Raw genomic sequence first — 17283 nt, 5'->3', positions numbered from 1 at the left:
AAGAAAACTGTAAGAAGAGAATTTCAATTTCTCACCTTTTAGAAGAAAATTGAAATTCCAGATTTTTAGTTGTTTAAAATTCTGTTTTAAAATTCCAAAATTTTAAATTCTTCATAAAAAGCATCCAAACAATGAATTCTAAATAACAGAAATTCAAATTTTCTGATAAATTACTTTCCTCAGTTAAAATCCTCTATCCAAACACACTCTAAAAGTAATCAAACCTTGTCCTTTGACAACATCCCATACAAGTCACTAATACCTAAACCAATAATATTATCGTTTAATATCTATTAAAAAAAGTTCTCTAATGCGAACTCGTCTAATGACTATTGAGTGAAGATGTATTTACCATTAAATTTAAATAACATAAACAATACACTAAATTAAATCAAAGATAAATACATATTACCCATTTTAGAAACGATATCAGTTAAAAGGAACACAATCCTTACTACCTGCGCCAACAAAAAACAACTACCTCTGCCAGCAAATCTTGTAACTAGCCAGAGTATATAATCTGCAGTTACTTATAAACACTACTCACGCTGTTGTACAGACAGCAAGATCTAGAATCCACTTATTTCTACGATCAAAAAATTCTGCACACCACTTAATGTGCAGAGAAATATACAAAAAACATACATTGGTGCCTATAACTTAAGTAAGCAGGAATACGATCACTAAGCAGTGATAGTTGCTATGAATCCATTAACTCCATAAAAAATTTCATTTAAACATCAGCACAAGTTTAGAACGCAAGACTACAGTACAAGTATCATTTATAATTTTATATCATCACCAAGCCTTCTACTCACTGCCTTGTCCAAAAATTAAAAGAACGAAAGAAAGAAAAAAAAAATAGAGTAAACAAATAATCAACTAGGAATTTGCAGTGGGAAGAGGGTTTCATCAATCAATTAAACTGAACTGCAAACAATCAACTACTAGGAGGGCTACTAATGAGGGATTTACAGAGTTGGCAGGAAATCATGCGTACAAATTTCCATGCCCCACCATTGTAATTGAAAAAATCTAAACTGTAAACAAACAGTTCCCAGACAACATGGAGAAAAGCGAGGACAAGACCAAGACTTTAGATTCCAGTCATTGACTTTAAGTGAGTAGTGCGTTCCAGGTTGTCAGATGGTGGAAAGACAAACAAATCTTCTTAATGTGCCTAAATATTACTATGGCAGGAAAATTCAGCATAAATTATGTGGAATAAAATAAAAATGATGGCAATGCTGCCTCCTATTGTACATGAAATGGTCAGCACAATACATAAAAGCTTTTTATCATCTTCAGGAATCGGGATTATAATGCAACTGGAAAAACTTTCCATGTATTCCATTTTACATAGCCATTCCCATGTATAGTCCAAAAACTACATGGGTGGTTTGTATTCTCTCCTGCTCTCTATGAAAGCCTTCTTCCTTGTGTCAAAATCAACTTTGTCAAGATCAAAAGCAGTCCCAAGATAGCCATACAAAACCCTCCTTTTATCTACTTTTTTCTCATCCACCTTCACAAGGTTTGCATTATTCTCATCATCCTTTCCTAATGTTTGTGACTGCACACGGTCCCAATCCTTGCGTCCATGGTTTTCCTTCTCAAAGTGTTCAGCAAGTCGAATGGCCTCCTTAAAGCCTGATTGGTCCCCAGCAAATTTAACCAGTGTTATGCCCAAATGACCATCTCTTCCGTATAATGACTTTGATTTGCCACCCACAAATCCAAGCTCTGGAAAACCAAGCATGAATATCAGATGGAAAAAAAAGATGAGTGGATAATTGAAAATAACTTAGGATTTTGGTAGTGCTTCCTAACAAGAAGTTGTTTGCATAAATGCTTCCGTAAAATGTACATTGGCCCAACAAGGAGATTTTGAGCCCAACAAATGCTGTTTGTCAAGGAAAACTATAAGGAGTGCAATCCGGTGGAAGTAGAAGAGGAGAAAAAAACAAAGGGCAGAATGGTAACCAAACTATCTAAATCAAGAGACAAGACAGCATGAGCAAGCAAAATGGACTATAAGGAAGGTGCTTAAAAATTGGAAATATTGGAGATAGATTTTTCTGTGTCGTCTAAATTTCTATCCAACAGTATAGATGGTTTATTTGATTAGGACAAAACAGGTCAATTTCTAATCTGATATAATATGATTAAAACCAAAAAACAGGTCTAAACTGAATTAGCTTATAGACTATTTAATAACAAAGTAACCAGCTAAGCACTTGCAGTAAGACAACAATCACGATTCATGAAGAAAGATTAAGCGAACTCACAAGCTAGCAGGTAATAAAATGAGTTTTAGAAGATGCCAGATGCAATTATATGGAGAAAGTGAGAGAAGATGAGAAAAAATGGAAGCCTCCACAAAAGAAAAAGAATGCAAGCAGAAAAAAACAATATTCCACACCAGTCATTGAGATTTGAGAAAGGTAGAATATTATCTAATAAAGCCAGGCCTGGCTGAAAATTCAATTTGCATAACATTAGGTATCGAAACACTTGACAAGCACAACATAATTCATACAAATTAAAAACAGAATCCAGGTCAGGAAACCTATAGATGAAAACAACTCCTTTTTATCTTGTTCAAGATCAAGGCAGTAGCAATACCTTGACTAGTTAAAAATGCTAATAAGCTACCAATTTCCTTTCAAAACTCGTGGTCTCAAAATATATATATCATCACCACTACGTGCTGAAACAATACAGTTAAGCATCAACTAGTAATGTATGGTAATTATTTTCACAAAACTAACAATCCTCACAATAATGTTAATCACTTTCTTGATTGTTCCATCAAATATTAATAAAATAACACACGCGTCTGCATAAATGATCTGCTACAAGTGGCTATGCATAAATGGACAAGTAAGAAAGATATGCACTTACACAACTTAATATTCTTCATCTCAAAATAAACACCCTCGGTGCTTGATGCAAAAGCAACATAGTTAAGCATAAACAAGAATAATGTCCAGAAATTATACAAAAAATGAAGAGCCATCCCATAATAACATTCACCAAAACTACTTTCTTGATCTCCAACCTACAATCATTAAATATAAATACATGCATGAGCATAAATGCACAGCTAAAAGTGTGCATAGTTACAGTATAAATGGACAGGTTCATATGTTCACAAACACAATTCATCGCAAAACAACATAGTTAAGCAAATACCCTTAGTGCTAGGTGTCAAATCAGATGAAGAAGAACATAGTTAAGCAACAACTAGAATAAAATCAGGAAAAGATAGGCACAAATTGAAGAGACGTACCATAATAACATTCACATCCTACTTTCTTGGTTGTACAATCAACTGCTATTGAGATATGAACACAAGTAGGAATGCATAAACGCACAGGTAACAAATAAATATCCCCTAGAAACTATGCAATCTAGGTAGAAAGATCTATTCATGAACATCTCCATCTATCTACCAGGAAAACAACTATAAAGCTAGTCAAAGGAAATTGAAAATAAACAGAAAAATCATCCAATAAATCAAATTATGAGGGGGGGCTGTAAGGACGTGATTCCGTTCAGATCACATATACCGGTCTAAGTAATGTTCCACTTTCCACACAATGGACACATTTAGGAAGGGTCAACATGCTAGGCTTCCAGAAAGTAAGCTTATTCAACTAACCCAAATTAATAAACCTTCTACCGGCGAAATAAAATCAAAGAAATCCTCAAATCCAAATATCAATCTCTTTTATTCTCTATTTTTTGGCTTATATCCTTGTACCAGGTACTGCTTTGAAGGATCCCATAATGTTTTGTCAATGATGGTATCAAAACCCCGTTTTGAGCTACTCACTATTGTTTTCCAGTTCTCATAATTCAGTATGTAATTACAAGAGGTAAGCAAAGAAACACTCATCTCATTACCAACTCTTACTACAGTGCTCACAATTCTTCTTAAAAGATCAACAATCATGGGGTGGAGTGGAAGGGAAGTTTTAGTTGCCCAGAACAGGTAACTGACCACACTAATAATGAATCTAGGCCAATGTTTAGCAGTTCATTCGATAGGAAGAAGATAAGTGTAAAGAAAAGGAGTGCAACAGTCACCATCAAGTGCAATGGAAAGGAGTACAATGGTCACTATTAGTATTGAATCAATGGAATGGTAATTCTTGGGGAAAAGAAGGAAAAAACTTTTATATAAATTTTTGATTTAACTGTCCCAAAAACAAGATAATGTCTATTATATATCTAAGCACCACGTGGAGGAATGACATAGTTTTCACCATCTGATTACAGTTAGTTGCACATACTTTTGCGTGCATGAACTTTGCTTCTAACACCTAAGCAATTGAGATGTGACTCCTGCTTATGAGTATCAAGCATCTGTCCAATGCACTCTAGTTTCACTCTAAATCAAGAGTGATCTGTATTGATTATTGAGAAGCTGAATCCTTAGGGAATAAAAATGCAAAAAAATAAATAAATAAATAAATAGCATGCAGATTCACTACAAGGAAATTTAAACAATATGTAAATTGAATGAAAACCATCCAACAATCCTAACCCATCTATTCGACTCAAGTATTGATGTATTGTGACAAAAAAACTCTGGAAACTTTATACAAGTAAATCCAGAAGGGCAAAGTAGAAAGAAACTTAAAATAGAAGAGACCAATGATTTGTCATAATCTTGTCAAAGCTATAATGCAAATGCATCTAGAGGTTTAGAGAGAATTAAGCTCAGTCATTGAGAGCTAATAACTACACATCAAAAGCTATTTTTTACATACCAAATCATAATACAAGAAAGTTACAGCAACACTCAGTTGGTATTTTGAAGATGTAAAGAAATAAAAAATAGAGAATATAAGTTAACAGCTTCAACAAAACTGTTTTATATTATTATATTCTATATCAACTACATATGTCAAATCACGACATAAAAGGGAAGACTGGGAAGTAACGACTAATGAAATGAAAAGGTCAAACAAATTAGAAGTGACAAAGCTTTTGATAAATATAAATTTTGTAATTCAATAGCCAAACCAGAGCAAGAACCTACCATGAAATATATAAGACAGGACTTATTTCTTTTCAAGATTAAAAAGAATGCAAAGAGCAACCTTGACAGAAGAATCAACTCCAAAAACTCTTTGATGTTAATGGAAAGTACGATAAAATAAAAAATTGTATTTCAAATTACGGATGGGTCTCTAATGTCCCAGTTTCTAATTTGGTGTTAATGGGAAATCCTATAAAATCAAAATGACTTTTCATCTCATTATCTTTGAAGAGATAATGCCATAAGAGTATTCCATTATACAGCAGCCTAAAGCAGAGGGAGGTTGGCTAACTAAGAAATATTGGGAAAGCCAGAAAGGTAACTGACTACTAGGTGTTTTCCACTGAAACTGCTCTAAAAGGCCGACTCAGCAAGCATGCAAGAAAGATTTTCCTTAGCTCATTAAGACCATAAAGATAGACATCATAGAGAAGATGATAAAGAATGGAGGGTCACATTATACCTCTAATTTTATTATCCATCATTTTGTTTCCCAAACCCTCCATACGACCATCTCTATTTTTTCCGGTATTTGTGTTATGAATGATCACCAAAGGTGGCCACATGATCAGATCATCCTGATTTGCTGCTGCTTCATCAGCAGGTAAAAACTGATATGCCTTTGAGTTATCAGGAGGCTTTGAGTAGTTCCAACGCATTAAAACACACAGAGCTTTGTGTAATCCCAAATGATCAATACGTGAATCGGCATTATCTGGGTTGTATGTGTGCATAATGAGAGCATGCATATCTGGAAAATCTTTTGCAGACCTGAAAGTTGGCATATCAAGGACATTGAAGAATATATTTTAGGTTTTCATCCTGTAAGTACACAGAAAAGGAAAATTAAAAGCACATATTTACTTCCTTTCATTTACATTTAAAACCAAAGATGTTCTTTTAAACCAAGTCACAAAGAGAACCAACATCCTAAGGTACATCAAAGCACCAAGGAACTACTTAAGAAAACCTGAAAACGTGGAGAAGCACCACCTCTGAAAAGTTATAATCAGCACTGTGACATAGTTTGGTACTAAACAGTTGCAGATGCCAAAATTTTCAAAGACAAATTGACCAAAGTACACATGTACCTTTAAATTGCATGACTGCAAATGGAACAATTTTTCCATGTATGCTGTCAGTCCCAAATCATGAGTTGCATGGGCATAACATATATCAACAACTATATCTTGTATTAAACAGGCAACCATATACTAATCCTCCATTGAAACAAATAAAGCTCTCTCTAAAGAGATACAGAAGGACAACTTATCGGTACAAAATTGTTCTCACCAAACCAAAGTTTCCGTTCACAAAAGATTTCAATTATTTGCAAAGATATCAGATTACAAGCTACACATGATGCCAAAACTCAACTTCAGAAGCAATGCACTATAGGGAACTGACAGAGCATAACCTGGGACTCATAAAGCTAAGTTCTAGTAGAAAAGGTACAGATAAGCACTAAAACTCAAACAAGAAAAAAGTATAAAATCTATTTTAGAGAAGCAAGGGAAAAAGTGTATAAGGAATAAACATGGTTCTAAGGTTCTAGAAAAGGCCAGGGATGGATGAAGCTCGCTTATCTATTTAAGATAATTAGAACAACCTACTCCATCAAGAGCAGCTCTATGACCCTCAGAGAATGCCATGATCCTAAATTTCTTTTGCAACAAACAGCAAAATAGCCTTGGTTGTTATAAATGATAACCAACATAACCATACTTGAACAATCACTGCACCTCATGTTCAAAAGACTACAGAACAGGAAATTGATAACCAACATATTGCCTTCACAGATTAGAATAATTACTAAGAAATTGATGGCAATGTCATCCATTTCATAAATCAAGCAACATTAGAAAAAAAGGGAAACCAACACGAGGCTCCCATCAAGTGGATCTAGGGAGGGTAGATATAAACAGCCTTACCCCACCCCCACCCCCATCCCCAGGAAAGCAGAGTGGCCATACCCACAATTTGAACCTGTGACCTCTAAACCCTAGGTCATAAAGTGTGTGTTCGCTTCTGCATTTATATCCCACATTTACCCACAAATTCACGTCAAATATTAAAATTAACGCAGAAGCTAGTTCTTGGCACATCAAGAGGACGTGCGTCCAACCCCAACTGACACATATCCAGACTTGGTAAAAGTAGCAACCTTATCTTTGCTCAAAGGCCCACCGTCTAAATCAAGTAACACTATAATATAAGAAAAATGAAAGCACAAGTTTTTCCATATTAAAAGGCATAAAGGGCTATAAACTTGTTACAAATATAAACCAAAAGTCCAAAATAAAGCAGAAGTATTGTCAATGCGGCACTGCCATATTAGAAAACACTAGCCATGTTATATGGCAACAAGATGAGAACAAGCCACTAGCCAGTCAACAAAACAGAAAGATCATCACAGCTACATAGAAATTGTGAGATAAGCAACCATGGCATCATAAGTATATCTGATGAAAGAATTAAGTTTCTCAATCCATCAAATCCTAAAGAATCATCAACTCACTTCATAATTACTGCAATGGGTCCACCAATACCATTTCCCACTATTTCTAACAAACTAGAGCAACTGCAGAAATATACAAGTTCAACAGATAAACTAGCCAGTTCAATATGGATACATATAAACAACATAACTACCGGTAGAGAAACTTCAAGGGCTTAGTACATCACTACTCACTATCTTCCAATTATACCTCAATAGAAAATCTTTCTATGGCATTTCCTGACCAGACCAAATGAAATCACATGCAAACGTAAAACTTTTTTACAAAACTAGTTTCCAGTACTGTAAAGTATAAATTTCATAGGTGACCAACAAACCAGTTGAGAGTTTTATGGACTAGAGTGATAACTCTTAATATGCACAAGCATGACAGAAGCTTGATGACTAGATTATATGCAGCCAATTATAAGCATAGAACTGAATTTGACAGCCTGTTTCAAGTACCAAGTTTGCTAGGTTTGTGAATAACTGAACACATGCTATCACTGTTAGATTTTGTGAGGGTCGGCAAGCGTAGTTAACAAAACAGAAGTGATATGCTACAATGGAAAGAATTTGGAAAACCTACTGTGTATTGAAAATGAGAAAATGAATGAACGTACAAAGATTAAGCTTGCAACAGATGTTTATAGTACAGGACAGGAGATGTAGAGCCTATCTAGAATCTAATCTGACAGTTACAACTGTCACTGATTTACAATCAGCTAGCTATATTACAAGAAATGAACAGCTGTCATACTAATTCCAGCCAGACTGAGAAATGATATTTTCTAACAAGAGGTCTAGCTGGCCAAGAGTCCAGACACTTTGGCTCAGGCAAGGCACACCTTTAATGCCTCCAAAATGTTACAACATGACTAGTAGTCAGTCGGTCTTCGGTATGTTAGCAGCGAGAAGCTGAGTTACCTAAATTTTGCTACTCATTTTGACTATGATTGTTACGCTATTCTCGAATAGTTAACCTATAAGGAAAAATATCGCGAAATATTCATATTTTACTATCCTTCTTGTTCTTGTTCATCTAATTTTTTGGTGCATCTTGCCTGAAGCTACCAAAACCGCACATCACCCTCGAACCATTCAACTATTACCTTGCTTTTAAAGTTATCGATAAATAAACTGAAAGCAAACAAACTTGGAAGAAACAATGGTAATCATCTGAATTGCAGCAAACCTGCCAGTGCCAGTGCCGCAAACAAGACAATGAAGGCGTCCCTGCTTCCCATCTTCCAAGTAAGTCCTCTTCTGCGAGGCATTCTCACTAATGAGCTTCGCAAAGTTACAAAAGGCTTTCTTCAACGCGTCCTGATCCACCTGCGAGTGCCTAGTAGAATTCGACCCATCGAGCCTGGAGTGCTTCGAGGGCCTCAACTCACTGGGGCCCGCGGAGAATTGCTCCCTGGAAAGGCCATTGGCGTTACGGAGAAGCTGCTCCCTCTGCCTCGCGAGGTCATCCCTGGGACCGCCGTTATCGTCGCCGTACTTTCGCTTGGCGGCGGCGGCGGCGGCGGCGTGTGAGTAGTCGGGGAGGCGGAAGCGACCGGGGCTGAGGGGCGGGGGGAAGCGGGGAGGGAGGTCGAGAGGGCGAGGGGCGAAGTCTTGGTAATCGGAAGGGAGGGCGAAGTAGGAGCGGACACTGCCGTCGGCGAGGACGATGGTGCGGCGTTCGAGCATGTGGAAGCCATAGGCGGGAGGAGGGGGAGTACCCAGAGGGGCAGGGGCGGGGTCCGGGAAGGGGAAGGGGAAGGGGAGGTGTTTGGGGCTAGGGTTAGGGTTGGAGTTGGGGTTGGGTTTGGGGGAAGGGGCGGTGGATGACTTGGGATCGGCTGGGGATTTGGCGGAGGAGGAGGAGTTGGGTTCCCAGCGGGATTTGCGGTGGGAGGCGGAGGGGGGAGGTTTCTTGTGATGGGAAGACTTGGGATGGTTGCCGCCGACCATCCTGCGGTGTGGGATCTTTGCTTGATTTCACCGCGGCCTTTTGCTCTACTACTCCTTCCCTTTGCAAGTTACTTTCAGAGTTTCTGGATCTTTGTTTTTTTATAAAATTTGTATAGATAGTAAATGTGCGGGGATAGCTCAGTTGGGAGAGCGTCAGACTGAAGATCTGAAGGTCACGTGTTCGATCCACGTTCACCGCAAGAGTTTTTATTTTACTTCACTCTCTCTTTATTCAGCTAAAGTATTTTTGTAGAGCATCAATGTGTTAAATAGCACCATTTCTAACTCCTTGGATGCCGTCATTAATCAAATTTATTCTTCATTCAAATTAAATTTTATACCAAAAAATTGATCAAACTTTTTTTTTTGCCTTTTTCATGTTAATTTTACTTGCTGGTTTTGGCTGATGGTTATCCCACCCCCTCTCTTCCCAAACCAAAACTAGAGAGTACTGTCGGAAAATTGAGTCTCTTTGTACTTTATGTATTCTTTATCTCAGTCTACCCCAAGAAAAAGAACAAGATACCATTTTATCTGTTTTACTTTCTTTTATTTACAAGTAAATAGGATGAAAAAAAATTACATCGTCATCAATTCATAAATCATTATATATAATAAATTTTAATTACCTTAAAAGTCATATGCATCATATTTTTTATTGTTTGACCAAGTATAAATTTTATACAAATAACTCTTCATTTTTTACACTTATTCCATGTGCTCTTCTTCTATACCTCCGCAAAACAGTATAACATTAGTCATACTCAATGCTGCTAATAAGGAACATGACAAAAAAAAAGCATTTAATTACTTGGCTCAGAATTTGATAATTATATACTTTAAAATAATCATCATTTCATATTTGAATTCATTTTAAATAAATTACCATCTTAAAACTAACATAATATTTTTAATTTTGATCCTCTTTTTAAATAATTAAACAAAATTAGATGATATAAATGTATTTATATTATAATTTTATATGATATGAAAGTAATATTTGGTGAGTAGAAAAAGTGGAAACGAGTGGGGGGACAGAGCACATGTTTCTGGAGCACTAACAAAATTCCTTTGAGGACATAACAACTGGACCGGTCTCGACAAAAAAACCAAAAATGTAATTCCACTTATTATATTTAAAAAATGTACACCAAAAAACACTAGAAAATTTATTTTTATTTCTAGAAATAAGTATACGTACAACAATATTGTTTACAGAGGTCAGTGTTCTATCACAAATACTGCCCCCGCACAAGCATTTATCCATCACACAGCATCTAAGGACTGTGATTGTGGAGCCATGAAGGTCCACCGCCAGAAAAATATTAGCTACGGGACAGAACCCCTTTCGAACTGCACATAGAAATTGATGGATAGTATTAGTAGCTTTTTACATCAAAAGCAGATTTTCAAGGAAATTCATAGTTTTCATAGACATATAGCAGATGTGAATGCAAAGCATGTAGAGAAGAGAATAAAAAATGATTGAGCTGGTTTGATCCTATAGAGCAGAGATATCGTCTTTGTTATAAACGAGGAGAGAAAAATATTAAAATGGTTTTCAAGTAATACTAGCAGCAAATAATAAAGTGAATAAAATCTAATTCTCGTCTACCCACAAAATCAAAAGGCAATTTCAAAGATACCATACCTTGGTATAGTTCCACGGCGACGTGGATCATACTCTGTTGCTTGTCGAAGAGCCCGAGCAAAAGCTTTGAAGGTTGCCTCAATAATATGATGAGAATTTTTCCCAGCAAGCTGTGCTCAGAGGGAATGCATGTATATTCTGTTAAAAGGTTTTCAAAATTGGAATATAAAACATTAACTAGAAAAAAGCATAAGCCTCAAGTTGGATGATGTAGTCAATCATCTGTCAATGCATAGAGAAAATAGAAACAATATCTCAATTTCTAACCTATGTGGCTTTGGGATACATCATAGAACCCTGGTAAAACATCTACAGCATTCAGTATGTTTCTTTCATAATGATATGCATGAATATATTTACAAATTTAATGACTATAACTGATTATGAAGTTCTATGTATTAATACCTGCTGAATGTGAAGTGTCATACCAGACGTGTTCACCAGGGATTGGAAGAAATGCTCCACCAACTATAAATGAGGATATCCAGCAGGTTCATTAGTAAATAATAAGAATAAAGGGAAAGACAAAAGGAACAAGCATGAAAGATGATTCACATTAAAAAAATATTTGGAAACATCAGAAGCTCAATAGGCAAAATTCTAAACTTTAATGAAGTAATTAAACAGCATACACTACCTGAGTATCATATGTCCCAACCCTCTGAGTGGGTATGTCCAAATTATAACTTAGATGTGGTCGGCCAGACAAATCCTGAAAAAGTAAGTGTGCGAGGAACCCATGAAGGAAGTAGAGAGAAAATAAGAGAAATTTTATTGCTTGACTAAAAAATGAACAGAAAGAGAAAGATCTCTCCTCCATGGATTTCACCTCACAACTGAGCTACTGTTCTGTTTACCCAGTACTAAGAAATCTGGATGACAATTCCTTCTGCCACTACTTCTATTTAAGCTAAAACTTCTATCCTTCCAACCACTCCAACTAACTATTGATGTGATGCTCTACTATAACTAACTTGTGACTAACTGTTGATATCTGGGAATCTGAACAGTAATGGAGGAAAGATATCCTAAAGAAATTAAATATATAACGAATTTATAGAGGAAAAAATAAGCTTATAAAAGTGATCAGATTGGACACTAGAACTTTCTAATTTCCATTCAGAAGTATTGTGTGCAAACAAATGAGCCTCATCACAAGCTCATATGTGTGGTGTCCCTTTGTCTGAAGCAACCAAACTTTAGGAGTAATTTGAATTTCTTGATGCATATTACCAATATCAAGGTTACACATAAAAAGTCAAAACATTTTTTGAAGTGTGTTTATCCATTCACCATGTTTATAAGCAAGGACAAATCTCACTTTCCTGCCACCTACATGTTAACATTAACTAATAATTGATGATTATTTCTACAAACAGTATGAAAATTACCAGTGAAACATGTATCAATGCTTCATCAAGAGGAGCAGAGAAGTTACCAAACCGGTTAATACCCTTCCTATCACCAAGGGCATGCAGCAAAGCCTGAAGATGTAGTAATAGAAACCTCTTAGTTCTAACAAGATGATAGATAAATGCAAATTTATTAAAAAAAAATAAAGACTGGTGTAATTAAAAAAAAACCTTGTTTGTATAAGATTAGAATTGACATTATAGTTGTTAGAATCGTCAGCAATTATTTAGATGCCATAGTGCATAGAAAGGAAAAGGCGAAATATAAAGATATAACTTGCATGTGAATCTTCAATGCAAGATAATAAAGCACATTTAAGTTTCAAGGAACAATTGTAATATAGAAAATCAAAAAGAAAGAATAAGCTAACGTAATGGTTTGCATACTGTTCCAATAGCAAGGGCAACGTCTTCATTTGTGTGATGATCATCAATATGTATGTCACCTGTAGCCTTTACATGTACATCTAACAGCCCATGTGAAGCAAGTTGCTGAAAAATCACAACCAAGTTCAGTTTCCTCAACCATTATCTCAAATCTCAAGTGAATAATTTTACATCCTTAGTAGCCTTTAATGTTTAGTTGTCAAGATACAAAGCAAAAAACAAAAGACTCCTCATTTATGACCAGGTTCAAACAATGCAAATCTTTCCAAGGAGATACATTCTTTTCTAGACAAATTCAAAATTCATCTCACATCCGCCTAGCCTTTCATCTCTTTCATTCCACATGACCATGCTCATTATTCTATCATAGCAAGAACTTCGATGGAATAATATGCATTTTCATTTTGGATGTATTTTACTAAGCTAACATCAAATGTACAGAGGATTATTCAGTGTATAATACTAAAATTAATTAACTAATTTTTTTGGCTCTCACAACATTTATTTTCTGGATCATACGTGAACATATATGTATATGAACAATGATTGAAATCTTATATTACACTTTAAGGCAGATAGCAACAATGGGATATAAAAAGTAAATGAAGCAACAAAAAGGCACTAAAATTGAGTTGAAATTACTGACATCAAGCATATGATCGAGGAAGGGAATTCCAGTACTACTATCAGCCACCCCAGAACCATCCAAGTTTATTTTGACTGATACATTGGTCTCCTTGGTGACCCTTTTAACCTCTCCGATTCTAGCATCTGAAAATGATCGAAAAGGGATTCAAACGCATTGGAAAATCTAAAATCTGAGAAAAATGAAGATTAGAAACTGAGGATTGTATCGACCTGAGTCAATTGGCAAAGTGGTCGTGGCCGAAGCGTTGTCTCCCACCAAGGCAGCGGAGGAGACGTTTCTGGGAAGATCCATTGGAGTGAGATTGCGTTGGTTGAGTGAAAAGATTGAAGCTTGGAAAGGTGGGCGTGTGGGGTTGGGTATTGTATGGAAAACCCTAACCCTAGAATTCAGAAGCAGGGATGAAGGACATCTTAGAAGAGAGGGTGAAGAAGGTGCAGAAAGCTCCATTCAGAATGTAGCAAAACAGCAACAGCAACAGCACAACGCCGATCTTTCTCCAAGGCTGTTTTTGGTCCACGGAAAAAAAATTGGCGTGAATTTGGATTGAAAAGGAAGTCAACAAGCCCAGTTAAATTGTACGCTTACCCAACCCATGAAAAAAATGACCAGGGCTGCAATTGGGTCGGATCTATTTCAAAACCAAAAGAAAAATAATGATACACATACACTGGCACTAATAGAATAATCATAAGGAAAAAGAGGGACAAGGATTCCATTTCTCCCTTTTTTTTTAAAAAAGAAAAATTATAGAATGTTAAGGAGCGTAACTAGTGGGATATGTTTTTATAACAAAAAAATGTTGAGATCACAAACACAAATAATGAGATGAAAAGTGAATATGTATAACAAATTATTATGCATGTATAAGTATCAACAGTCTTATTATTATATATGATATGATTATAGTTGAATGATGGAGTAAAACTATTTTATAATATTTATGCATGTTCCTTCTTTCTTTTCGTATAAATATATTTTTGATGTATAATAATAATCAAAATTAATTATTTGTTAAATATGTAATTAAATTTAAAACAAAAATAAGAAAATAACCTTTAGTTTTAATGAATATTAAATTACTGTAATTTTTAATTTATAGATTAATTATTTTAATTACATGTTTTAGTATCAAATGCTATATTTTTATTACATTGTGTGTTCTAATAATAAGTGTTCTAATAATATTATGCAGTTATATATTATATCTTAAAATATTTCAACCAAATTTAAAATAAAGTAAAAATAACATATAGACATTATACTTTTGTTAATCAATGTAACGATTAAAATAACATACACATATAGACATTATTACACTTTCAACATGGGGTAAATGAGAGGATGCTGTTAAGATTAGGGAGTCGGTGAACGATAGGGCTGTAAAGAAAGAATAAGGATTTAGTTGGGTTCAATGCAGGATAAATTAAGTCCATATTTTTGGGGTTGAGGATGCACTTCACCCACAAAGAGATGCAATCTACCGTACGATTTTAAAAATATGGAAAGAGATCAAGAAAATGGCTTTAATTCCAACACCAATTCCGTATTGTATGATCTGGTAAGACATGTTTAATTGGATAATGAGACTTCATCTGCAAGTTTTTTAAACGTTGTTGACTCTAATTTGATAACATGAGATCAAGCTTGCAGGCTAAGTCTCGTATTATCAAATTGAACATGTTCAACAAAGTTAGTTTTGAATCTATCAGTTAGATGATTTAGTGAACCCTCTTAGGTTAATCCATAACTTCTAGGTGTTTATATAAGTGATAAATTCTTATTGATTGATGCTTACTTAGTCTGAAAGTGGTAACAGTATTCTACTTTAGTTGAGTAGGCAATTTATTCTTTCTGTTCTGTTGGCCTGCGAGAAAGTTACTCCATAAGGAACCTAAGAGCATTTTGATAAAAAAAAATAAAATTACTTGGTTAAAAAACAAATTAACAAGCTGTCTTACAATTTAATCATACAGACTGAGTTCTATCTCAATAAAACAACATTAATTAAAAAAAAACAAGATTTTAATTTTTAAATTATAGTTGTGATTACAATTTTATTGTTATATTTTATGCAGTGGAAAATTACAGATAAATACAACCGACACAATCACAATTGTTAATTGCTGTCGTGGTAACTCTAAATCGCGATCCTAAACCGTCTTTTAAAACATTGATTAAAAACAGTCAATCCACTAAAAAAAATTATAGTTCCCTTAGACACCTATGCTTTTATGTGCATTAGTGGATTGGTAGGCTTTTAATAGAAGAGCTCAGCACGTTGGATAAGGAGCCTCTATTGAGATGATGGTAGCCTTTATTCCTTGCAAGTTACATCTTATAGTCATCACTTTGCTATCCAATTGTCAAGAAGAGGACGAACACTCATTATGTAGCAATAGACCTTGCCTGTGATCATTGTTACGTGGATTTAACCGACACTTCTTTAAATTCAACTCTGTTGATGTATATTCTGCTATCTGCCAAATGTCAATAAAGTTATCATACTTTACAACTGCTCTGACCCCAGAATTTGAACATAATCTGATGATATCCATCAAAATTCAATTTTTTTTGCGCACCCAAATTATGCAGTTGGTTCTGTCTCAGACGCCATCGCTTTGGAATACCATAACCTTCTCTTCTCCTATTATTGATTTTTAACCTATTCCACGTCCACCCCAAAATGAAAAAAAAAAAAAAAGAATGGAGTTGGGGTTATAGCGACGGAAGCTTGGCAATAATTTAATTTTTGAACAGAGATGATGCACGGCTGTTTGTAGTAGTGCTTTTCTGGTTTCATAATTTAATGTTTACTAGTAAAGTGCCACAATGAAGGAATCCGTCTACGTGTGTTTATGATGACATTCATTGCATTTGTATGGCCTACACATTACCATGTTTTATTTTCGTAGGATGCCATGTAGCAGTCTGTTGTTAGTATAAAGTGGCAATACCAACCAACCCCATCAATAGCATATGTACTAATGAAGAGAGATAACCAACAAGGCTGCCAATATCTACATTCTTTAAAGATATAAATTCTTATAAACATATTTTATAATTTATTTGTTCTTTATTCTTTATTCTTCATTCCATTGTTCATTCTATTTTATACTTCTCTCTTTATTTCTTTTTGAGTAATTAGGATATTTTTACTATTATTCAATTCCAAATCACCATATATAATAAATTTATTTACTTTTATAAAAATTACTTTAAAAGTCACACCGATAATAATTTTTTTAGGATAAATGACTATATTGATATTTTTTATGCATCCGAATACAAAAGAATGAAAGCATAAATGAAACCAAAAGGATCATCATCTCAAAAAAGACGATTGTTTTGATATTTGAATATCTAAACATTATAATCTATTGTGTTTGGATATGTGGTTACATGACAGGAAGTGAATCATTGAAAGTAACTTTTTGCTTTTGCCTCAAAACTGATATGACTTGGAGAGCAACGATGGTGTAGAATGTTAAACTAAATATGTAATTAGTCATTGAAAAAATAAATAAATAAATCTAATTTAATCTTTGAGTGTCTAAAAAGAACAAAAATTACTTTTTATCATATAATTTAATTATAAATTGATTAGTAAATTTTGTACATTAATATTAAATTATTCTAACTTAATGATGATCCCACAAAAATTTAACAGCAAGACATATA

General features: G+C 34.7%; 2 protein-coding genes and 1 non-coding gene across 6 annotated transcripts; 1 reads left to right on the top strand and 2 right to left on the bottom strand.

The window, feature by feature from the left end:
• Positions 1 to 1225: 1225 nt before the first annotated feature.
• Positions 1226 to 9586, bottom strand: LOC100805242 (uncharacterized). The gene is made up of 3 exons (XM_003556001.5): positions 8743 to 9586; positions 5514 to 5821; positions 1226 to 1743 (listed from the first exon to the last, which is right to left on the bottom strand). The coding sequence occupies exons 1-3, from the start codon at positions 9504 to 9506 to the stop codon at positions 1388 to 1390; spliced, it is 1428 nt and encodes a 475-aa protein (XP_003556049.1). The 5' UTR covers positions 9507 to 9586; the 3' UTR covers positions 1226 to 1387.
• A 47-nt stretch (positions 9587 to 9633) lies between these two features.
• TRNAF-GAA (transfer RNA phenylalanine (anticodon GAA)) lies at positions 9634 to 9706 on the top strand. Its single transcript has one exon. It is a non-coding gene; the product is annotated as a tRNA-Phe (tRNA).
• A 793-nt stretch (positions 9707 to 10499) lies between these two features.
• Positions 10500 to 14336, bottom strand: LOC100804707 (imidazoleglycerol-phosphate dehydratase-like). 4 transcript variants are annotated; one of them, NR_183205.1, is made up of 9 exons: positions 13815 to 14336; positions 13603 to 13727; positions 12957 to 13061; positions 12549 to 12641; positions 11795 to 11869; positions 11563 to 11625; positions 11425 to 11454; positions 11158 to 11267; positions 10500 to 10859 (listed from the first exon to the last, which is right to left on the bottom strand). NR_183205.1 is itself a non-coding variant. In NM_001253234.3 (8 exons), the coding sequence occupies exons 1-8, from the start codon at positions 14050 to 14052 to the stop codon at positions 10832 to 10834; spliced, it is 837 nt and encodes a 278-aa protein (NP_001240163.1). In that variant the 5' UTR covers positions 14053 to 14336; the 3' UTR covers positions 10558 to 10831. The 4 variants fall into 4 exon arrangements, 3 of the variants coding, with proteins under 3 accessions (NP_001240163.1, NP_001402066.1, XP_006605372.1); NM_001253234.3 differs by lacking the exon at positions 11425 to 11454 and having other exon boundaries at positions 10558 to 10859; NM_001415137.1 differs by lacking the exon at positions 11425 to 11454 and having other exon boundaries at positions 10687 to 11267.
• Positions 14337 to 17283: the final 2947 nt, after the last annotated feature.

Source organism: Glycine max, chromosome 20 (assembly GCF_000004515.6).
Source record: "Glycine max cultivar Williams 82 chromosome 20, Glycine_max_v4.0, whole genome shotgun sequence".
In the NCBI taxonomy this organism is placed as follows: Eukaryota; Viridiplantae; Streptophyta; class Magnoliopsida; order Fabales; family Fabaceae; genus Glycine; species Glycine max.
The sequence above is the reverse complement of the archived record's forward strand: the minus strand, read 5'-3'. Positions and strand labels throughout refer to the sequence as shown.

Bases quoted from the DNA above. Each gene is read 5' to 3' on its own strand.
- LOC100804707 (NM_001253234.3), bottom strand. From the start codon at position 14,052: ATGGAGCTTTCTGCACCTTCTTCACCCTCTCTTCTAAGATGTCCTTCA. The intron at 13,728-13,814 runs GTCGATACAATC...GATCATTTTCAG, and splicing joins CACTTTGCCAATTGACTCAG to ATGCTAGAATCGGAGAGGTT. The intron at 11,626-11,794 runs GTAGTGTATGCT...CCTCATTTATAG, and splicing joins TTGGGACATATGATACTCAG to TTGGTGGAGCATTTCTTCCA.
- LOC100805242 (XM_003556001.5), bottom strand. From the start codon at position 9,506: ATGGTCGGCGGCAACCATCCCAAGTCTTCCCATCACAAGAAACCTCCC. The intron at 5,822-8,742 runs GTTTGCTGCAAT...GCCAACTTTCAG, and splicing joins TGCGGCACTGGCACTGGCAG to GTCTGCAAAAGATTTTCCAG. The intron at 1,744-5,513 runs GTATAATGTGAC...TTGGTTTTCCAG, and splicing joins GATGGATAATAAAATTAGAG to AGCTTGGATTTGTGGGTGGC.